Here is a 23994-nt window from a genome sequence, read left to right on the forward strand (position 1 = left end):
GCCCATGTCCAACCGCCACCAATCACTCCGCAACACCTCGCCTAAACAGGCCGCCCCTATAAAAACCCTCTCCGGCAGCTGCTGGGTGCAGCTCTTCCCTCTCCCGCTCGAGTTGCCCGCAGATCCCAATAAACCTGGACTCGGCTTAACAACTCCTCGCTCTCATTTGCTTTGGGAAGGGTCTCTGCGGGTCGCACACTTTTCTTGCGATTTTTTTTTTTTTTGTCGAAATTACAGTTCGTTTTGGTGCGTTCTTCGGTAGCGCTAGTTCTCTGCAAGATTTGCTTAGTGTCTGTTTCATTTCGATTTCTTTTTGTTGGGTAGAAATAGCCCATCCCCCATATCCAGGATCCCACATCCAGCAGGCCGCCTCTGGAAGTTGGTCGGCCCAACAGGACTAGCCAATCGCTTTCCCGCGTCAGCCTGCCAAAAGCCGTACACGCCCCAGCAGCCCGCCAAAACCTAGCCACTCCCCTCTGGCCACAAGGCTCTTCCCTCTTCTTCGTTTAACCTCCACCAACCATCTCCCACTCCAGCCCGCCAAAGCTAAGCCAACCCTTGCACGCCACGATATTCCCCCTCCGCCCATGTCCAACCGCCACCAATCACTCCGCAACACCTCGCCTAAACAGGCCGCCGCCCCTATAAAAACCCTCTCCGGCAGCTGCTGGGTGCAGCTCTTCCCTCTCCCGCTCGAGTTGCCCGCAGATCCCAATAAACCTGGACTCGGCTTAACAACTCCTCGCTCTCATTTGCTTTGGGAAGGGTCTCTGCCGGTCGCACACTTTTCTTGCGATTTTTTTTTTTTTTGTCGAAATTACAGTTCGTTTTGGTGCGTTCGGTAGCGCTATTTCTCTGCAAGATTTGCTTAGTGTCTGTTTTATTTCGATTTCTTTTCTTGCGATTTTTTTTTTGGTCGAAATTACAGTTCGTTTTGGTGCGTTCGGTAGCGCTAGTTTTCTGCAAGATTTGCTTAGTGTCTGTTTCATTTCGATTTCTTTTCTTGCGATTTTTTTTTTTGGTCGAAATTACAGTTCGTTTTGGTTCCATGCGCTCTCTACACTGTTACCGTTTTTCTATTGTCTACTAATTTTCGCGCATTTGTTACTATTGAGTTTCCTAGTTTCCGGCTGGCCTCCGCCCATCCGCTCCGGAGGGCATAAATACCCAGGCTCCTGGATATTTGGTCTGCAGAAGGCTCTCGCTCCTGGATCAGCGGAAACATCTGTTTCCTCGTGGTCTGAGGCTTAAGAGATGGAGCAACATTTTCTTGGCTGTGTGAAGCGTGCCTGGGATTCCGCGGAGGCGGCGCCAGAGCCCCAGCCTCCGCCTATTGTGAGGTCAGAAGACTGTGGGCCGTGGCCTCTTCCTTTGTATCCAGTACTGGGAGAGTGCTCTCTGGACAGCGGTGATTCGGGACTGCTTTCCAGTCCTTGCTGGCGGCTACGCTGGATCTACCCACAAAACGCACTCTTTCCCGGAGTCCAGAGCGTCTTGGAACCAAGTACAGCCCAGCCCGCTGAGTTCAGTTGGCCCGGGACACAGAAGCAGCAAGAGGCACTTGTAGAAGAGGTGGACCAGGCAGAGCAATCTGAGAGACTCGCACTCTGGCAACTTCCCTTGCGCAGTCCTCCCCAGCCCTGGGAGAGACTGGAGGACACCGAGGCCTGTGACAGCGGGCGCCTTTCGGAATGCCACCGTCCTCCAGCCTTCCGTTGGTGGTGCCACCTCCCAGGCTTCTCAGACTGCCTGGAGTGGATTTGTCGCATTGGTTGTGCCGCGTTCTCTGTACCCTGGGCGTGTTGCCCACGGATCTGTGGAGCTAAGCAGCCTTAGATAGCGGCAGAAGCCTTTTTGGATTCTCCTCCTTGAAAAGATTCTCAGTTACCAAATGTCTCCACACAGAAAATAAAAATACATTAAGATGTGCCTTCATTGCTGGTTGTCAATTTTTAAATTCTCTTTTGCTGATGAATCTCCCTTCTGTCAGGTCGCTTATTACTTGCAGTTTCCTTATATTTTAAACATTTATATTTATTTTGTTGCATATTTTATTTTTATGTTTCAACTTTGAGAAATTTTATGATTGTAGAATTCTTAGTTTTGACAAATTTAAAATTTATATTTTTCATTTTATAAGTTTTATTCATACTATTTTTCTAGTTATTGCTTCCTAGATGTATTGTCTTTGTTTTCATTAAATTTTATTTCACATATTTTAGGTTATAATTTTTTTAATTTTAATTGTTAAAATAAAAATTTTTTGTTTTAACAGCTCGTCTGTGTGTGTGTGTGTGTGTGTGTATAGCAATTCATTATGTTTTACACTCAGGAATTTCATTCGTGGCCATAAGACTGAGGGGTTTATCAATCTTTGCTGTTTCTCATGGAAGGACCATGCAACCATTTATACAACTGCACAGATGATCAGTTCTTAATATTACTTATTCAGACAGGGCAGTGTGGCTCATGCCTGTAATCCCAGAACTTTCAACAGTGGAGGCATGGATTGCTTCAGCTCGGGAGTTTGGGACAAGGCTGGGCAACGGGTGAAACCTGTCTCTGCAGAAAATACAAAAATTACCCATTGTGGTGGTGCATACCTGTAGTCTCAGCTACTTGGGAGGCTGAGGTGGGGGACTGCTTGAGGTCAGGAGGTCGAGGCTACAGTGAGTTGGATAGCGCCAATGCACTCCAACACAGTGAGACCCTGTGTCAAAATAAATAAATAATTTCAAAGATTACTTATTCATGAAGCTCAGGGCTAGCAGTGCTCCTGTGTCTTTTTCTTTGGAATAAATAATTTAGCGTGGTTTATAAGTGAACTACCAATTACTTAATCGTACCACACTTGGATTAGCAATTCCAGTTGGTAGAGCAGGTCAGGGTTGGCCCTGCCTGTTTTGTCTCTCTTTTCGGGAGTGTTTAACCTTCTACACTCAGAAGATGGCCCTGATTGTGGTTTATCTGTATAGGGAGTCCGGATTTAAGCAAAACAAGTATCCGTTTATATCTCCTGCGATACAGAGGCTTAATCCTGCATCAAAATATCTTATTCTTAGCGAGTCCTGGGTTAGGGATTTCTTAGAGTAACAAGTGCATGCTTTGATTCTACGTGACCCGGTGAATTCGATTTCTTAGGCTCTTGTAAGTCCAGATTCTTTGGAAACCAGTACTAGCGCAGCCATGCCTGCGACTTCTTAGTCCCAGTAACTTTCGGTTTCATAATAACTTGTCCTGCTTTAGTTATGCCTGAGTTTTAAATATAGAAATCCGGGCATGTCGGTGAAGAAGATTTTCTAGGAGTAGCAAGTACAGGTTTAGTAGTGCCTGCAGTCCCTTTAGAAGTCCCAGTGAGACCAAGCAGATGTTGATATAGGCGTGACAGCGATCTCACAGGTGTGAAACCACACTGTTTAGAAAGGTTTTGCCGGGCGCGGTGGCTCAAGCCTGTAATGCCAGCACTTTGGGAGGCCGAGGCGGGTGGATCACGAGGTTGAGAGATCGAGACCATCCTGGTCAACATGGTGAAACTCCGTCTCTACTAAAACTACAAAAAATTAGTTGGGCATGGTGGCGCGTGCCTGTAATCCCAGCTACTCAGGAGGCTGAGGCAGGAGAATTGCCTGAGCCCAGGAGGCGGAGGTTGCGGTGAGCCGAGATCGCGCCATTGCACTCCAGCCTGGGTAACAAGAGCGAAACTCCATCTCAAAAAAAAAAGAAAGGTTTGGATTTTCTTCTTTGTAGAGTCTGTTTTCTATGTTGTGCTTAGTTTTGAATTTTCATTTGATGAATTTTTTCCAATTTCGGCTCACCGCAACCTCTACCTCCCGCGTTCAAGCGATTCTCCTTGCCTTAGTCTCCTGAGTAGCTGAACCCCGGAGGCGGAGGTTGCGGTGAGCGGAGATCGCGCCACTGCACACTCCAGCCTGGGCGACAGAGGGAGATTCTGTCAAAAGAAAAAAAAAGGCAAAAATTACAGAGAACCAACCCTACAAAGAAGTAATTACAAACCTTGCTAAAAGATGTAAATCCTACGATTAGGACATCTCTGGCACATATAAAACAGCAAATATTACACCTAAGACTGAATTTCCTACGGAAAACGAAAACAATCAAAAACAACAGAAAGCAGTGGTTAAATCTTTTTAACAACGACTAAAAAATCGCAGTAGCTGGTGTATTCCGATTTGGTCTACAAGAAGTCGCGCTCGGCAGGACTTGCTATTGTCAAACCAAGCTTGGTCATCAGAAATATTGCTTGCCGGAATTTCCTGAGTTCCAGGGGAGTTTAACAAAGAAACAAGCGCCTGTCGCAGTGGCTCACGCCTGTAATCCTAGCGCTTACGGAGGCCTAGGCGGGTGGATCGCTTGAGGTCAGGAGTTCAAGACCAGCCTGGTTAACATGGTGAAACCCCGTCTCTACTAAAACACAAAAATTCGCTGGCATGGTGGTGGGCGCCTGTAATTACCAGCTACTCCGGAGGCTGAGGCAGGAGCATCGCTTGAACCCGGGAGGCAGGGATTGCGGTGAGCCCGGGTCGTGCCACTGTACTCCAGCCTGGGCGACAAAGTGAGACTGTGTCTGAAACAACAACACAAGCATAGCTAACGCGGGACTCGATATTGTGAAACCAAACATGGTATAAGAGCTCCCAGGCACTGCTAAATTGGTCATAGCTAAAACCTAAAACTAAATAAATAAATAAATAAAAATAAATAAAAATAAAAATAGCATTCTCTGATTTCTACAGGGGTTAAACATCTGCGCAGCTAAAGCAGGGCTTACTAGTAGGAAACCGGAACTTGGCAGGACTAAGATCCTTGAGGCAAGGCTAACACCCTGGGTTGTTACGATTTGAAATCCTAGGCTACGGGAAACCCGGAGTTGCTGAGAAATGGGTTACAGGATAACTCCAGTTTTCTACGGCGAAACAGTGACTTCCTACGACCTAGAAATCGCAGCCCGGTGTTTGTCCTAAGTGGGGACTTGCTTGGGCTGAGAAATCACACTGTGGCTCTTCCCGGACTTGGACAGCGGGTAGAAATCGCAGACACTGCGAAATCGAAGCTTGCTACACCAAAAAGCCAACAACACGCGAAACCCGCGTCTGCGTCCTGCTACAGAAACGCTGGCGGCGCAGCCACAAGACCGGGTTCCGGAGGCCGAGACACCGCCCGCGCAGCTCCCAGGTCACCAGCTCCGAGGAGCCGCGGGCTCCCCTAGCCCAGCGCCGCCGCCGCAGGGAACTCCAGCCGCGGCGCGACTGGGGATGCTGCGACTCCGAATTCCGAATTCTTCAGATCGGCCTCCCGAGCGCTGCTGTCACCGAGAAAATGGAGGCACCAAGCAAGGAACCGGGCCTAGACTAGGAGACCCCGGCTCGGCGAAATGGCGGTGCCCGGAGCCTGCGAGCGCAGGCAGCCCGCGGAGTTGTCAAGAACGAACATTCGCTTTGGCTCTACCGACGGTGCTGTCACCAAGAAACAGTCGTCTCTGAGAAAAAAGAGAGGTTCGGCCACCGAGAAACGCCGTGCAACAGGTGCTGCGCTGGCAAAACCGCCGGCTCGGCGCCCTGGCAAAAAACCCGTTGAGAACGCCGGCTGCGGCGACCGCGGCCGGCACGAGACGGCCTCGGACGGAGAACGTGACGCGCAGAGCGAGCAGGGCGGCGTTTTGTTCCGCTCAACTAGCGTCGCCGCCGGCGGAAAGCTGTCAGGCCAGTGCTTAGGAAGTGCTTGGAGAAACTGTGATCGGTGGGAGGAGCGGCGCTGGGCGCTGGACCCTCGACTGTGAGAATCTGGCGGCGCTAGGACGGGTCAAGTGCGGAAGGGAGGCAAACGCCAGCGCTACGGCCAAAGACAAATGCGCGTTCTCTGTGTCTTCAACCGTGCAGCCAGCCACCATTCCCAGGCTCGGAGTAACAAGTGGAGAGGTCAGCCACAAACCCGTTCAGGGAAAGGAGTGTCGCTGCGACGGATCGACTGGCCACTGGGTGCAACTTTCTCTGGTGGCCTAGTGACTAGAAAATAAGAACAAAAACGAAATAAAAAACTGCTGTTGGCATTACTCACATTCTCCTTCCTCAAGTCAGTGCCATTAGGCTTACGAAAACATGTATTTTTCTTGACTGAGCCATGATCGGTGATTGCCGAGGCCCCCAGAGACCGACCAAGTGCGATTCTTGGAGGGGAAGGAGCTGGAATAAGGACCAGGAAGGAACAGGGCGGAGGGGCTCGTCCTGGAAGAAAGCCAAAAGCTGTGCCCCGCTTTTGCTGGGTCGCCAACAGCTTTACACTACAGGAAACTGCTCTTGCCATTGCCGTGGCTGGGTCCTGTCACACCACCCATCGGTCCTACACCCTTGTCTCTGTTCAGAGCCCTCAGGGATTCTAGGGGAGCGAGAATCTCTTACCGCATCTCTTTGGAACGCGGAAACTTTAGGTTCAAGATCTTCGTGGAGAATGAAAGGCCCAGTGTCGCTTGACCCAGGTATGAGGCCTGCCCCGCAGATCCAGTCCCTCCCCTACTGGATGGAACTCTGTGGGAATCGCTCCATATTCTGATGCTTAACTCTGTCAAATATCCTTGATATTTGGGGATAGTAGTTCAAAAAAAAAGTCGGGGAGAAAAGGGGTTGCAAGATTCCAGCGTTGGGTGTAGAATTGACAGAGAGATATACACTTCCTCTCTTAAGCCCAGGGAAAAGCTCAAGTGTGATTCTCTGTCTCTAGGATCATGATTTTTGAAATGCGTCATTGATTAATGTTCTTTCTTCCAGGAAATGCAATGCAGGTGAACTTTGAAGTGCTTTAATCCTCCCTCTCCTCACTTTCAATCAGACTGAGGCCTATTTTTTATCTAATAAGAAATATGAGACTGCCACTGCTCAGTAGGAAAATGTTCTTTCCCACAAGCCTTTATATTACAATAAAAATCTGAACTTTGTAAGGTGAGCCCCTGCAGAGACCTACAGAACCTACCACAAACATCTCCATCCACACTCATCATTTCGAATTTTCACCACTGCTGCTTCTGTGCAAACCAGTACTGTCCTTTCCTGGGGGATCCTAGGCAGAGGCCATTCCAGGACAAAGGCAGAGAAGTGAAATCTTTACTGCTGCAATTATTTGTTTGAATGCATGGAAGAGGTGAAAGCCCTGGTAATCCACTGCCCTGCATGCAGCAGAAGCCTGGGTCTAAGAAAAAGTCTGTTGAACTGAGGCTCAGACTGATGCCTGAATTCTTATTTATTTATTTAGAAACAGGGTCTCATCCTGTCACCCAGGCTAGAGTGCAGTGACATGATTACAACACTCCATCTCAAAAAATAAAAAAAATAAAATGATATATACTAGTATGCTAGCCAGAAATGCTTTTTTTTTTTTTTTTTTGAAATGGAGTTTTGCTCTTTGTCCAGGCTGGAGTGTAATGGCTGCAGCCTCTGCCTCCCGGGGTCAAGTGATTCTCTTGCCTCAGCCTCCCAAGAAGCTGGGATTACAGGCATGTGCCACCATGCCCAGTTAATTTTGTATTTTTAGTAGAGATGGGGTTTCTCCATGTTGGTAGGGCTGGTCTCAAACTCCAGACCTCTGGTGATCTGCCCACCTTGGCCTCCCTAAGTGTTGGGATTACAGACCTGAGCCACTGTGCCTGGACACATTTTTTGTTTTAATCTGCATTTCTTTGATTTTAGTGAGCCTAAGCTTATTTTTTCTATAGGTTTGAAGGCAACTTTTCTCTTTATAGAAATTAACCTTTTGTCAGCAAATTAAAATATTTTTCTCAATTTTTATTTGGCTTTAAAATTTAATTATATGTTTTTTTAAAAGGGAAAGTGAACAAAGAACAGCATTGGATATTCAAATGTGTCAGTCCTTTTCTTTGAAAGTTCAGAGTCTACATTCTGTCTTTCCATTATTTTTTTAATGTAATAAAATATAAATAAAAAATTTACTTTTTTAACCATTATTAAATGTGTAGGTCAGTAGCATTAAGCATATTTGCAATGTTATGCTGCTATACCTGAGAGAGTTAGAAGGAAAGCCCACACTCTGAGTTCCAATTTAGAGTCCTTTATTGGCCGGGCATGGTGGCTCACCCCTACAATCCCAGCACTTTGGGAGGCTGAGGTGGATGGATTGCTTGAGGTCAGGAGTTTGAGACCAGCCTGTTCAACATGATAAAACCCCGTCTCTCTCAAAAAAAAAAAAAAAAAAAGAGAGAGAGGCCTTTATTGCCAGCGACCAAGAGTCAGCTCCGAGCTCAAAATCTCTCAGCCCTGAAGAGGAGAATGGGGGATGTGATTTCCTTTTATACCTAACCTAGAAGAGAGAAGAGAGGGAGTCTAGCTGAAGCAGAATTTTACAGAAGCAGAACAAGCAAGTTAGTAGGAGGAAGCTGGTAACCAGGAGGCAGGAGGTTCCCATAGTTGCTGGTTACTAAGAGTATTTCTATACAATTATCAAGGTGGGTAGCGGGGGGACTTTCCATACAATCAATTACCAAGGGGGGATTTTCACAATAGCAGGTAGACTTGTCAAGCAGGATGAGGTTACAACAGTTACAGGTACTGAGAACAGCATGATCCAAACCTCAACAATTCAAGGCTTCGAGTACAGCATGACCCAGTAATGCACCTGAGGGGGCCGTGGCAGGGAGGGCAAAGCTAAGCTGGAGCTTGTCAGGCTTATTTCTAAGATGGAGTCAGGTTAGTTTATTTCAGTGCAACCAGCAAACTGAAACTCTATACCCATAAACAAAAACAGCCTATTACCCCCTACCTCCAGTTCTTGCAAACCACCATTCTCTATAAATTTACCTACTCTAGGTACCTCACACAAGTGAATCATGCAGTGTTTGTTCTTTTTGACTGGCTTGCTTCACTTAACCTGTTATCCTCTGGGTAAATCCACATTGTAGCATGTGTCAGAATTTCCTTCCTTTTTGAGGCTGAATAATGTTCCATTGCACGGATACCGTGTACACATACATATATCCATAGGATGGAACGTTATTCATTCATCCACTGATGGACACCTGGGCTGTCTCCATTTTTTGGCTTTTGTGAATAGTGCTTTTATGAACACAGGTTTATAAATATCTATTCAAATGCCTGCTTTCAAATGTTTGTGTATATCCCCAGCAGGAGAATTGCTGGATCACACGCTAATTCTATTCTCAATTTTTGGAGGAACTGTTATGCTGTTTTCCATAGTAGCTGCACCATTTTATACTCCTGCCAACAGTGCACAAAGTTTCCAAGTGCTCCACATACATACCAATACTTACCTTCTGTTTTAGCTTTTTGTTTGTTTTGATAATAGTCATCCCAGTGGGTGTGAGATGGTTACATTCACTTTCGCAATTGGAAAACTCAACAAAAGCTGAGGACATGAAAGAGTGTAATAAAATGTGTAAAAAAATAAGAAAAATATGTATTTACTTTGAATTTAGTGGTATTTGAACCAGGAGACGTGCCAAGTACCTCTGTAGCAGGAGCAGCCAGGGAAAATGGATCTCTTGAACACCGAATGCAGGAGGAAGAAGGGTTTATTATGTCGGCCAGGAGCCTGAGCAATAATTTGTCCAAAACCCAGCTCGAATAAAAAAGGGAGATTCAGCCTTTATATAGCCTTATACATTAGATATTACAGGTGAAAGATGCTTAGGTTCATAGTTTTAGAAATTGCATGTGAAACGGTTTCTGTTTACAGTTTCAGCAGTCACATAGGAAAGGGCTCCGGTTTATAGTTTAGGACTCATATGTGAAACGGTTTCTGTTGATCGTTTCAGGGGTCACGTAGGAAAGGACTCCGGTTTACAGTTTTCGGAATCACATGTGAAAAGGTTTTCTCTTTACAGTTTCAGAAGTCACAGAGGAAAGGTGTCCGGTTTACAGTTTTAGGACTCACATGTGAAATGGTTTCTTTTTACAGTTTCAGCAGTCACATAGGAAAGGGCTCCCGTTTACAGTTTTAGGACTCACATGTGAAACGGTTTCTGTTTACAGTTTTAGCAGTCACATAGGAAAGGTATTGGGTTTACAGTTTAGGACTCACATGTGAAACGGTTTCTTTTTACAGTTTCGGCAGTCACATAAAAAAGGGCTCCCGGCCGGGCGCGGTGGCTCAAGCCTGTAATCCCAGCACTTTGGGAGGCCGAGGCGGGTGGATCACGAGGTCAAGAGATCGAGACCAGCCTGGTCAACATGGTGAAACCCCGTCTCTACTAAAAATACAAAAAATTAGATGGGCATGGTGGCGTGTGCCTGTAATCCCAGCTACTCAGGAGGCTGAGGCAGGAGAATTGCCTGAACCCAGGAGGCGGAGGTTGCGGTGAGCCGAGATCGTGCCATTGCACTCCAGCCTGGGTTAACAAGAGCGAAACTCCGTCTCAAAAAAAAAAAAAAAAAAAAAGGGCTCCCGTTTACAGTTTTAGGCCTCACACGTGAAACAGTTTCTTTTTACAGTTTCATCAGTCACATAGGAAAGGGCTCCCATTTACAGTTTTAGGACTCACATATGAAACGGTTGCTGTTTATCATTTCAGGGGTCACATAGGAAAGGGCTCCGGTTTACAGTTTTAGGACTCACACGTGAAACGGTTTCTTTTTATAGTTTGATCAGTCACATAGGAAAGGGCTCCCGTTTACAGTTTTAGAACTCATGTGTGAAATGGTTTCTTTTTACAGTTTCAGCAGTCACATAGGAAAGGGCTTGGGTTTACAGTTTAGGACTCGCATGTGAAACGGTTTCTTTTTACAGTTTCATCAGTCACATTGGAAAGGGCTCCCGTTTACAGTTTTAGAACTCATGTGTGAAACGGTTTCTTTTTACAGTTTCAGTAGTCATTTAGGAAAGGGCTTGGGTTTACAGTTTTAGGATTCACATGTGAAACGGTTTCTGTTTACAGTTTCAGCAGTCACATAGGAAAGGTATTGGGTTTACAGGTTAGGACTAACATGTGAAACGGTTTCTTTTCACAGTTTCAGCAGTCACATAGGAAAGGGCTCCTGGTTACAGTTTTAGGGCTCACATGTGAAACGGTTTCTTTTTACAGTTTCAGCAGTCACATAGGAAAGGGCTTGGGTTTACAGTTTAGGATTCACATGTCAAACCGTTTCTTTTTACAGTTTCAGCAGTCCCATAGGAAAGGGCTCCGGTTTAGAGTTTAGGACTCACATGTGAAACGGTTTCTTTTTACAGTTTCAGCAGTCACATAGGGAAGGGCTCCGGTTTACAGTTTTAGGACTCACATGTGAAATGGTTTCTTTTTACAGTTTCAGCAGTCACATAAAAAAGGGCTCCAGTTTACAGTTTTAGGCCTCACACGTGAAACAGTTTCTTTTTACAGTTTCAGCAGTCACATAGAAAAAGGCTCCCGGTTACAGTTTTAGGACTCACATGTGAAATGATTTCTTTTTACAGTTTCAGCAGTCACATAGGAAAGGGCTCCCGTTTTACAGTTTAGGCCTCATATGTGAAACGGTTTCTGTTTATCGTTTCAAGGATGACATAGGAAAGGGATCTGGTTTACAGTTTTAGGACTCACATGTGAAACCGTTTCTTTTTACAGTTTCAGCAGTCCCATAGGAAAGGGCTCCGATTTAGAGTTTAGGACTCACATGTGAAACGGTTTCTTTTTACAGTTTCAGCAGTCACATAGGAAAGGGCTCCCATTTACAGTTTTAGAACTCACATGTGAAATGGTTTCTTTTTACAGTTTCAGCAGTCCCATAGGAAAGGGCTCCTGTTTACAGTTTTAGAACTCATATGTGAAACGGTTTCTTTTTACAGTTTCAGCAGTCACATAGGAAAGGGCTCCCATTTACAGTTTTAGGTCACACATGTGAAACGGTTTCTTTTTACAGTTTCATCAGTCACATAGGAAAGGTCTCCCATTTACAGTTTTAGAACTCACATGTGAAACGGTTTCTTTTTACAGTTTCAGCAATCACATAGGAAAGGGCTCCCGTTTACAGTTTTAGGACTCACATGTCAAATGGTTTCTTTTTACCGTTTTAGGGGTCACCAAAAAAAACGGCTCCGGTTTACAGTTTTATGACTCACATGTGAAACAGTTTTCTCTTTACAGTTTCAGCAGTCACAGAGGAAAGAGCTCCCGTTTACAGTTTTAGGACTCACGTGTGAAACGGTTTCTTTTTACAGTTTCATCAGTGACATAGGAAAGGGCTCCCATTTACAGTTTTAGGACTCACATGTGAAACAGTTTCTTTTTACACTTTCAGCAGTCACATAGGAAAGGGCTCCGGTTTACAGTTTTAGTACTCACTGCTGGGCGTGGTGGCTCATGTCTGTAATCCAAGCACTTTGGAGGTCAAGGTGGGCTGGTCACCTGGCGTGGGGAGTTCAAGAGCAGCCTGACCAACACGGTGAAACCGCATCTTTTAAAAAATAATAAATAATAAATAAATAAATATATATAAAGTACTCACATGTGAAAAGGTTTCTGTTTGCTGGCGGGCTGTGTTGGCGGCAGGAGATGGCGACGTGAAGCTAGGCACCGTCGGGAGTGGAAGTGAGAGCGGTATGGAAGGCAGCCAGGAGAGGCTGGGTGGCGCGGGAGCGTCAGCGGAAGGGGGCGGCTGGGCGGCTTTGGGGTTGGCTCTTCCGCCGGGGGTCGGGGAGATGTTGCTGAACATGGCGCTGCTGGCGCCGGTGCTGCTGGGGGCGCCGGTGCTGCTGGGGGCCTAGCGGCTGTGGGTGCGCTGGGGGCGGCGGGGTCTGGCGGCCGGGGAGGGCAAGGATAGAGGCGTCGCCTCTCTGCCTCGCATGAAGAAGAGGGACTTCAGCTTGGAGTAGGTGCGCCAGTACCACGGTCCCACAACCAGCGCATCCTGCTGGCGGTCAATGGGAAAGCCTTCCACGCGACCAAAGGCAGCAAGTTCTGCGGCCGGCGGGTCCATATGGAATATTAGCTGGTAGGGATGCCTCCAGAGGACTGGCAACATTTTGCCTAAAGATGCACTTAGAGATGAATATGATATCTCAGATTTGAATGCACTACAAATGGAGAATGTTCAAGAATGGGAAATGCAGTTTAAAGAAAAATATGATTATGTAGGCAGTGGAAGAACCATCAGAATATACAGATGAAGAAGATACCAAAGATAACAATAAACAGGATTGAACTTTGTAAACAACCAAAGTCAGGGGCCTTCATAACTGCAATTCTTACTCCCTTTCACAGAATGTCCAGCATCTTTGGGTTTGATTTACCTACTGCGAAAAACATTCAACAAATTGTGTACAAGATAAATGAATCTCACTATGAAGATTTGAATACTAGACATTATTTATGCTGCCAATTCATTTGTTGCAGTTGTTTGTAATGTCTAGTGGGGTTTCATCATCCTGAAAAGAGACAGGGATTTTTTTAAAGAGCAAGAAAGTCACAAGATTATTTCTTTTCTTTCCTTTTTTTCCTTCCTTCCTTTCTCTTTCTTTCTTGTTAAAATATATTGAAGACAACCAGATATGTATTTGATACTCAAGTGTACAATTCTCCTCAAGAAACATCAAGGGACTCCTATGTCACATACTGTGTTTCTATTTTACCATTGGTGAGGGAGGAGACGCGAGCAGGGGAGGTGGCAGGGATACACAACAATTTGAGTAGTTTAGGCTACTGAAATATTAAAATGTGAATTCTCAAGCTTTCTTTTTGGCTTTGTCAGGGAAAAGAAAAATATCTTTATTTCTAAGAAATCTTTGGAAATTGAGAGAAGGAATTTCAAGTGGGTTTAAGTCAGAACTAATTCCCCAATAGAAAGATCATTTGAAACAAGTTTTTAATCCCTTCTCTTTCCTTCCCTTCCCCTCAATCAAATCAATATTAATTGTGCCTTATTTCACTTAACGTAGACTTGAATTATTTTTAGGGAAAGCCCCTATAATGAATTCAGAAGTTACTGCAAGCAGCATTAAGACTGAAGTTGGAGGGCCGGGCGCGGTGGCTCAAGCCTGTAATCCCAGCACTTTGGGAGGCCGAGGCGGGTGGATCACGAGGTCGAGAGATAGAGACCATCCTGGTCAACATGGTGAAACCCCGTCTCTACTAAAAATACAAAAAAATTAGGTGGGCATGGTGGCACGTGCCTGTAATCCCCGCTACTCAAGAGGCTGAGGCAGGAGAATTGCGTGAACCCGGGAGGCGGAGGTTGCGGTGAGCCGAGATCGCGCCATTGCACTCCAGCCTGGGTAACAAGAGCTAAACTCCGTCTCAAAAAAAAAAAAAAAAAAAAAAAAAAAGACTGAAGTTGGAATATTCTGTTGACCACAAAACCTTGATATCTTTCTGTATATATAGAATGTAAAAGGAATATTCAGTGTTAACTGCCGTATATGTAATATACACAAACTTAATTAGCATTGTAATGGCCAAATGCATTTTCCCATGCTTTTCTCTTTTCAAAGAAACTGAAATACAAATCAGTTCTTATCCTCTACAGCTGCCTAATTTTAGGAGTCTGACCCTCCATATCTCACTGGTGTGGGTGCATGGGACTGTGGAGTGGATGTCTGCGTGGGTGTGTCTGAATGTGTGTGAGAGCACCTTGGAAGGGACTCTTTCTGCAGATACTGTAAATACAAGTATCATTTTAATAAAGCATGTACAATAAACTAAAATAAGCTTGAGTTGGACTTTATATAAAACACTGTAAGCCAGTGCATTATGATACAGTTGTAAGATTGTGCATTTGATTCAAGATAAGGAAAATCTTGGAAATGAAAAGCAGACACTGGTTAACCAAGTTTGTACACATTGTACCACATTCAGCATAACTTTAGGAAGAAATTTCACTTTGTGGAACATTCTCTGGAGATCTGAGATTATTCAAGTAAGAATTGGTATATTAAAATATACATATTTTTACTTTATATTTTGATGCCAACTGATTATACAAGATTATAGCACTCCAGGTGGTAGTTATTGAACACAAGACATAAAAATATTATACTAATAGATATTAAGTTATTCCTATGTTGAAAAAGCCCCACATATGTCAGTTAGTTGATTTCATTATTTCTATTTAGGTTCTGGGTTGGGGACAAGTTCACTTAGACAAATTTAACAAGTCACCAGTTAAAGACTTCTGCTGTATAGATCCATGCAGAAGCCATCAAACAAAGGGTAACTTTTAACTGCAACAATAAGCTAAAGTATGTGAAATACTACATTCTATTTGGTCTTGGAGTGTTGTGTAGGAAGTTATCTTTAGCCAAATCTTTGCTGAAGACTGGTTGTGGAGTGTTGGTAAATGCTTTGTGTGTTTTTATGTAAAACGTTTTCTTTTTTCTTTTTTTTCTTTCTTTCTTTTTTTTTTTTTGAGACGGAATTTCGCTCTTGTTACCCAGGCTGGAGTGCAATGGCAGGATCTCGGCTCACCGCAACCTCCGCCTCCTGGGTTCAGGCAATTCTCCTGCCTCAGCCTCCTGAGTAGCTGGGATTACAGGCACGCGCCACCATGCCCAGCTAATTTTTGTATTTTTAGTAGAGACGGGGTTTCACTATGTTGACCAGGATGGTCTCGATCTCTTGACCTCGTGATCCACCCACCTCGGCCTCCCAAAGTGCTGGGATTACAGGCTTGAGCCACCGCGCCTGGCTGTAAAACATTTTCTAAACAAAAAATTTTGTTGCCTGTCTTTGGAAAGCTACACAGGAAATAGTAAGAAAGGGTGAAAAGAAATAAAACACGCAGATGCCTAAGATGTTTATATCTTGTTTTGTATCAACCCAGTGTCTTTTGCCAAGCATGCACTTGCCAAAGAGCTTATACTTTACATTCTCTTATTTTTCTTTATGATCCATAAATGTTTTCTTTTTTTCACTCTCCAAGACACCAGGAAAGAAATTTTTTAAAGATTTCAAGTTACAGCCAGGCGCGGTGGCTCACACCTGTAATCCTAGCACTTTGGGAGGCCGAGGCGGTTGGATCACCTGAGGTCAGGAGTTCAAGACCAGCCTGGCCAAAATGGTAAAACCCCGTCTCAAAAAAAAAAAAAAAAAAAATTCAATTAAAAAAAATTTTTCACGGAAGGCAGAAAACCACACTGCCATGTGTGTACCTATGTATGCAACAATCTTGCATGTTCTTCACATGTACCCCAAAATCTAAAATGCAATAAAAAAAATTTTTTTCCAGTTAAGTTTTTAAAATATCTGTTTATATAAGACCTGAATGATAAAAACAAGTTTAATTATTATTTATTCTTAATCATTTTATAGTTTTTAAAATTATTTTATTTATTTATTTTGAGACAGAGTCTCACTTTGTCATCCAGGCTATACTGCAGTGGGACAATTTCCGCTCACTGTAACCTCCACCTCCGTGGTTCAAGCGATTTTCCTGCCTCAGCCTCACAAGTTCCTGGGGTTACAGGTGGGCACCACCATGCCCAGCTCATTTTTGTATTTTTTAATAGAAATAGGATTTCAACATGTGTTGAGCAACCCAGCCCAGCCCTGTACGTGGGTGCCCTTAGTCCCAGCAGTGACGAAGTGCTGAGAAAAGAAAATGAAGATGGAGACACAAGGGTAGAATTTACAGCACGGGTCCAGGGGACCAACACAAGCGTGGGAACCTCATTGGCCCCAAGCGCTGGGCTCCAAACACTTTTATTACATGCATAATCTCATTGATCTTATGGGCATGGAAGGGGAGGGTGATGGGGTAGAAGGTATGATGGGGGGAGCGGGGGTTGGTGGGTGGGGAGAGCACTTGAGATCCTTCTACATGCTAAACTAGTACTCTGAGTTTATCACCGATTGTTATCAGGGTGCGGCTGCATCAGAAGTGTAGTGGATGAGGAGCCACCCAGTCTGACCACACCCAATGCATCCAGGGGCTTTTATCTCCTGAATAATTAGGACATAGAGCAATTAAAATCACTCCAAATTCCGAGAACCTAGGCAAAGCCTGAGTCGTTCCGTGATCTCTGCCCTGCAAGGCTTTTCTCCTCCTTGCCAGCTCCCATCTGCAAAGACCTTTCCAGATCTTGAGAGCAGAGTCGCCTCCCTTCTCAGAGATCTTTGCACAGGCGTTCTTTAGAAGACGCTCACGCGGTCTCCATGTTGGGAAGGCATTCCTGGGACCACAGCAGTATTCCCTGCTCTGCAGCCACCCCTCGGCGTTCCCCGGTGTTACTGCGCTCTCAGATGGTCTTTACCTTAGGCCTCCTGCTGCTGCTTGATTTCTAATTAACTGCACCAATAATATAATTTAGTTCAGTGTATAAACTTCAGTGTACTCTGAGCCAAGCAAGCTTAGAATTATTTAGCTAGAATTAACATAGGTCTCCCCTGGCCATCTTGACCCACATCAAAATAGGACTAATGCGTTGGGACAGTCTGGTTAAACAGAAAGCAGAAAACAGGTACTAAATGATCTGAACAACAAGAAATAATCCTCGAATGATCTCGGGGTAAACGCTGCAGCTGCATGTGCCACCCACTAGTATTCTTGGGGTAAAGGGGAAATGGGTTTAAAAATTGCCTATAGTATTTTGCTTTTACATTTTTATTTTTTCTTATATCTTGGAATAATTCATGTGTCATAACTTAGAGAATAAAGAGGTCAGCTGAAATACGGGTCAACTAATCTGATATACTCAGGGAGAGATGTAGAAACACAGGGTCAAAGTAAAGCATAATCAGTTAGAGCTCCCTTAAAAATGTTTTGACTACAGACCGGGCACGGTGGCTCAAGCCTGTAATCCCAGCACTTTGGGAGGCCGAGGGGGGTGGATCACGAGGTCAAGAGATCGAGACCATCCTGGTCAACATGGTGAAACCCTGTCTCTACTAAAAATACAAAAATTAGCTGGGCATGGTGGCGTGTGCCTGTAATCCCAGCTACTCAGGAGGCTGAGGCAGGAGAATTGCCTGAACTCAGGAGGCGGATGTTGTGGTGAGCCGAGATCCTGCCATTGCACTCCAGCCTGGGTAACAAGAGCGAAACTCCGTCTCAAAAAAAAAAAAAAAAAAAAAAAAAATGCTTTGACTACATCTTTGGCCAACCTCATAATTTATGGAGTCAATATCATATATATGGGCACTGTATCATCAATAATTAAATAATTAAATCAAAACTAAATCAAAACTTTCATCTTTAGTCATTTCAGTTTGCCTGGAGGCCGCCGGCCATCTTGGGCAGAAGACTAGAAGATTGTAATCTAGATACCTCCCACATGGGTCACTGAAAGCCATTATTTGTTTTCTCTCTGTCCATAGCTGTAATAAACTTTTTTTTTTAAAAATTTTTGAACCAAGATCTCACTATGTAGCTCAGACTAGAATGCCGTGGTACCATCATAGCTCACTTCAGCCTACAACTCCTAGGCTCAAGCAATCCTGTTGCTTCAGCCTCCTGAGTGGCTAGGGATACAGGCCTGAACCACCACACCCCGATAATTAAAATTTTTCTTTTTTTGGTAGAGCTTGTATTTCACTATGTTGCCTGGTCTGGTCTTGAATTTCTGGACTCAAGGATCCTCCTGCCTCAGCCTCTAAAAGCGCTTGGATTACAGATGTAAGCCACCATGCCTAGCCCCTAATAAAGTTGTTCTATTCTTAGAATCTTCTCTCTTGATGGTAATTCCACCTTCAGATTCCTTTTTTTTTTTTTTTTTTTTTTTTTTTGAGACAAGGTCTTGCTCCGTTTCCTAGGTGGGATTGCAGTGGTGAGATCTTAGCTCAGTTACCAAAAGACAAAAAAGGATGTGTGATTGCTTTTCCCCATGGGGAGACCCTTTATATAACCTGCAAATGAAAAAGGTGCTTGAATTAATTAGACATAGGAAGAGTGCGCCCTGGGTCATAAGTGAATTTTTTTGGTTTCATAGAATAATTTATCGGTGGCTCATGCCTGTAATCCCAACACTTTTGGAGGCTGAGTCGGGTAGATCTCCTGAGGTCAGGAGTTCAAGACCAGCCTGGCCAACATGGTGAAACCTCACCTCTACTGAAAATACAAAAATTAGCTGGGTGTGGTGGCAGGCTGTAATCTCAGCTACTCGGGAGGCTAAGGTAGGAGAATCACTTTAACCAGGGAGGTGGAGGTTGCAGTGAGTTGAGACTGCGCCACTGGACTCCAGCCTGGGTGACAAAGCAAGATTCCATCTCAAAAAATAAAAAATAAAAATAAAAAACACCAAACCCCCCCAGAAAAACAAAAAAACAAACAAAATGGATAAAAAAATTCTTAAAAGTGCAGAATATATGTGTTGACCAACTTAATCTCTGACGAAAAAAACTTTTGGCCAGGCTCGGTGCCTCACGCCTGTAATCCTAGCATTTTGGGAGGCCGGGGTGGGTGGGTCACCTGAGGTCAGGAGTTCAAGACCAGCCTGGCCATCAAGGTGAAACCCCATCTAAAAAAAAAAAAAAAAAAAAAAAAAAAGAACAATTTAGACATATTTTATTATTTATTATTTATTAATTTATTTTTGAGACGGAGCCTCTCTCTGTCACCCTGGCTGGAGTGCAGTGGCGCAATCTCGGCTCACTGCAACCTCCGCCTTCCGGTTTCAAGAGAATCTTAGGAATTCAAAGAGGCAGAGGCTGGGACTCTGGCACCACCTCTGCAGAATCCCAAGACAGCTTCACATAGCCAAGAAAATGTTGCTCCATCGCTTAAGCCTCAGAGCAGAAGGACAGAAACGTTTTCACTGATCGAGTAAAGGAGGCAGAGCCTTCAGCACTCCCATCGGCCGGCCTGGGTATTTATGCTCTCCGGAGCTCCTGGGCCGAGGGCACCCAGATATTACGAAACTCAATTGTAACAAATGCAGGAAACTTAGTAGACAAACGAAAAACGATATAATTTTAGAGAGCACATTGAACTAAAACGAATCGTAATTCCGACAGAAAAACATAACTAGAAACGAAACCGAAGTGAGCCCAGGCATGGTGGCTCACGCCTGTAATCCAAACAATTTGGAGGCCAAGGCGGGTGGATCACCTGAGGTCAGGAGTTCAAGACCAGCCTGACCAACATGGTGAAACCTCGTCTTAAAGAAAGAAAGAAAGAAAGAAACCGAAATGAAACGGTCACTAATTAAACCTTACAGAACTCAGGGATTAAAGAGCCTGTGTCCGGGAAATGAGCACTGCTGCCACAGGAAAACTGTCCTCTAGGGCTCTGCACAACTCCCGACCTCGATAACAAGAATCTGGCGGCGCTCGGAATCAGCAAGCGCCAGCACCCAGCGGCTAGCGGTGGTGTTACCAACGAATTACCTGTTTAGGCGCCATAAACCGTGCTGCTAGAAAGAAACTGCGGGCTCTTAGGAGGGGTGCTTCCATCCCGGCATATCCTGTCTGGAGGAATGAACCGGCTGTGCTTGATCCGTCTAATATATTTTAACACCTTTTAATGTGCTATGACAAAAAGCGCGAGTTAACGGCATTACGGAAGTACAGTTCGTAAAGAGGCTCGGTGCAATCACCCTTCTGCACCGTAAAACAGGGTTTAGGAAGTTCCTAAATGATACTAGCGGTGCAAGGACAGACAAAAGGACGGCACGGAGAATTTACTGGCTTGGAATAACCTACCCTATGACTCCGTCTTAGCTGTAAATTCCAAAGTATCTTCCTCCTCCCTACCACAGCCCGGTTGGGTGCATAACTGGGCCACACTGACGGTGTACTTATGTCACGCTGACTGTGCTTATCTTACCAAATTACCAATGTAACTACATCCCGATTGGCAAGCACACCTGCTATTGTGTAAAACTCTCTTTGACCCCCCCCTCCCAACCCCGGTGATTGTTTGGAATACCCTTAGCAACCAGCAATCCTGGGAACCTCTTTCCCCTGGTTACTAGCTAACTTGCCTGTTCTGCTTCTGTGAAATTCCGCTTCAGCTAGGTACCCCCGCCCCTACCTAAATCAAGATATAAAGGGAAATCAAGCCCCTTCCTCGAGGCCGAGAGAACTTTGGGCATTAGCCGTCTCTGGGTCTCCGGCTAATTAATATACGACTCTTAATTTGGAGCTCAGTGCGTGGCGCATTCCTTCTAACTCCCTCGGTTATTAGAGGCTCCGCGTTCGGGAGACGTCACGCTGCGCGCTAAGAACCGTGCCGCAACTGAGAAAACCCCGAGTGGGCGCTACTGACAAAAGCGCTGCTGCGGAGCCGCCAGACAGAAAGCGGGACCTGACAGCAGCAAGGCTGAGACCGAGCTCGGCTCCCCGCACCCTGAGAGAATTCACGAAGCTGTGACACTCAAAATTAGTATAAAAAATACACAGCATTTAAATTGAAATAAAATTTAAAAATAACACATTCTAAAATGCAAGTAAAAAGGCAAAGCAAAACACTGGTAACATCGTTCTGAGAGCAAACGAAAAAAGATAATTTGAAAATAAGCTGAAATTACAGAGAACCTACACTACAATGAAGAAATTACAAATATTGCTAAATGATGAAATTCTACGATTAGGATATCTGTCAGATCTAAACTGGTACACGTTACACCTAAGTCTACATTTCCTACGACAAAACCAAAAACGAAACAAAAACGAAAACCAGCAAAACACCCGAAAACCCAGTCACGGTTAAACCTGTTTACGACTAAAACGTCGTAGTAGCTGGTATATCCCGACTTGGTCCACAGGAGAAAAAAGTCGCATTCGGTAGGACTCGGTATTGCCAAAAGGGGCTTGGTTAACCGGAAATCGCGCTTGCCAGCATTTTCTGCATAGGCCCGGCGCGGTGGCTCACGCTTGTAATCTCAGCACTTTGGGAAGCTGAGGAGGGCGGACCCCAAGGTTAAGAGTTCGAGACCAGCCTGACCAACATGGTGAAATCCCATCTCTACTAAAAATACAAAAATTAGCCGGGCGTGGTGGAGCGCCAGTAGTCCCAGCTACTCATGAGACTGAGGCAGGAGAATCGCTTGAACCCGGGAGGCAGGTTGCAGTGAGCAGAGATGAGGCCACTGCACTCCAGCCTGGGCGATAGAGACTCCGTCTCAAAAAACAAACAAAAAACTCCACCAGCATAGCTAAGGCGGCACTTAATACTGCTCAACCGGTCATTGCTCAACCTAAATAAATCGCATTCGCTGGTACGCAGATTTCTAAAGGACTTAAATATCTGCGCAGCTAAAGCAGGGCTTACTAGTGGGAATCGAGAACTTGCCAGATCTTATAAACTTGAGGCAGGGCTAAGCCGGGTTTGTTGTGTTTAGAAATCAGAGGCTACAGGAAACGCGGAGTTGCTGGAAAATGAGTCACAGGATAATTCTACCGTGACTTCCTACTACCTAGGAATCACAGCCAGAGCTAGAGCGGTTTTCGTGCTGAGTGGGGACTTGCTTGGGCTGAGAAATCACATTTTGGCTACTCCCTGACTTGGATCGGGGGTAGAAATTGCACTCACCTGCTGGGAGCGGTGGTTTATGCTGTAATCCCAGCATTTTGGGAGGCAGAGGCAGACGGATTACTGGAGGTCAGGAGTTGGAGACCAGCCTGGTCAATATGACAAAATCCCGCCTCTACTAAAAATACAAAAATAAATAAAATAAAATAAAACAAAAAAATACAAAAATTAGCCGGGAGTGGTAGCGCGCACCCGTAATAATCCCAGGTCCTCTGGAGGTTGAGGCAGGAGAATCGCTTGAACCCCGGAGGGGAGGTTGCAGTGAGCTGCGATCTCGGGCACAGCAAAATCGAAACCTGTAAGGACCAACAAGCCAACGACGCTCGAAACCGTCGGGTACTGCGACAGAGACGCGAGCGGCGCAGCCACAGGCCGGGGTTCTGGAGGCCGAGGGGTTCTGCGCGGTCTGCGGTGCAGGGGAGAGGCCGCGCCTGCGCAGTTCTCCTGTCACCGACTCCGTCGCACTGGGGAAGCTTCCAATCCCTCAAATCGGCGACCAAAGCGCTGTCGCCCCGAGAAAATGGAGCCGCGGAGCTAAGAGATGTGCGGCGCGACCAACAGGCCTCAGTTCTGCGAAATGTCGGTGCCTGGAGCTTGCGAGTGACGGAGGCCGGCGGGGTTGTCAAGGACAACATTCCTTATGGCGCAACTAAAGACGCTGTCACCAAGAAACCGTGGACTCTGAATAAAAAGAGGGGTTCGGCCACCGAGAAACTGTGCAACGTGTGCGGTGACATCAAAACCGTCCTCTCCCCTCCGCTAGCGAGAAAGCCAACGGAAACGCTGGGGGCTGCCACAGTTAACACCTGGACTAGAGGGCCTCGGATGGAGAACGGGACACCCGGAGCAATCAAGAAAACGTTTTATCCGGCTCAAGCCGAGTGGGCTCTACTGGGCAAAAGCGCTGCTGCAAAACAGCCAGCTCCACACAGAAGAGGAGCCGCCAGACAGAATCTCAGATCTGACAGCAGCAAGGCTGAGACCCAGCTCGGCTCCTCGGCTCCTGAGAGAATTCAAGCCAAGGAGCACAAAGCTGTGATACTCAAAATTAGTAGGAAAAAATACATAATATTTAAATAAAAATAAAATTTAAAAACAAATTCTAAAATGCAAGTAAAAAGGCAAAGCAAACACACTGGTAACTACTGGTAACATCGTTCTCAGAGCAAAAGACACAAAAAGAGAATTTAAAAATAAGCAAAAATTACACAGAACCAACCCTGCAAAGAAGAAATTACAAATATTGCTAAACGATGCAATTCTATGTTAGGATATCTCTGTCATAACTAAACCCGAACATGTGACACATAAGTCTACATTTCCTACGACAAAAACAAAACAAAACAACAACAACAAAAACCCAACAAAACCCCAGTTAATCCAATCACAGTTAAATCAGTTTACAACTGAAATATCGTAGTAGCTGGGTCCACAAGAGGAAAAAGTCGCGCTCTGCGGGACTTACTATCGCCAAACGGAGCTTCGTAAACCAGAAATCGTTTCTGCTGCCATTTCCCGACTTCCATGGAAGTTTGAAAAAACACCAGGCCGGGTGCGGTGGCTCAAGCCTGTAATCCCAGCA

At 45.3% G+C, this 23994-nt stretch overlaps 1 protein-coding gene and 1 pseudogene across 1 annotated transcript; both read left to right on the forward strand.

The window, feature by feature from the left end:
- The first annotated feature begins 696 nt into the window (after nucleotides 1-696).
- ANXA2R (annexin A2 receptor) lies at nucleotides 697-2146 on the forward strand. Its single transcript, XM_003925890.4, has one exon. It carries the CDS (start codon nucleotides 1255-1257, stop codon nucleotides 1834-1836), a length of 582 nt encoding a protein of 193 aa, XP_003925939.2. The 5' UTR covers nucleotides 697-1254; the 3' UTR covers nucleotides 1837-2146.
- Nucleotides 2147-8549: 6403 nt separating this feature from the next.
- On the forward strand, nucleotides 8550-13587 carry LOC101041091 (membrane-associated progesterone receptor component 2 pseudogene; annotated as a pseudogene).
- Nucleotides 13588-23994: the final 10407 nt, after the last annotated feature.

The sequence above is a fragment of the Saimiri boliviensis genome, chromosome 1, assembly GCF_048565385.1.
Source record: "Saimiri boliviensis isolate mSaiBol1 chromosome 1, mSaiBol1.pri, whole genome shotgun sequence".
NCBI classification, from domain to species: Eukaryota; Metazoa; Chordata; class Mammalia; order Primates; family Cebidae; genus Saimiri; species Saimiri boliviensis.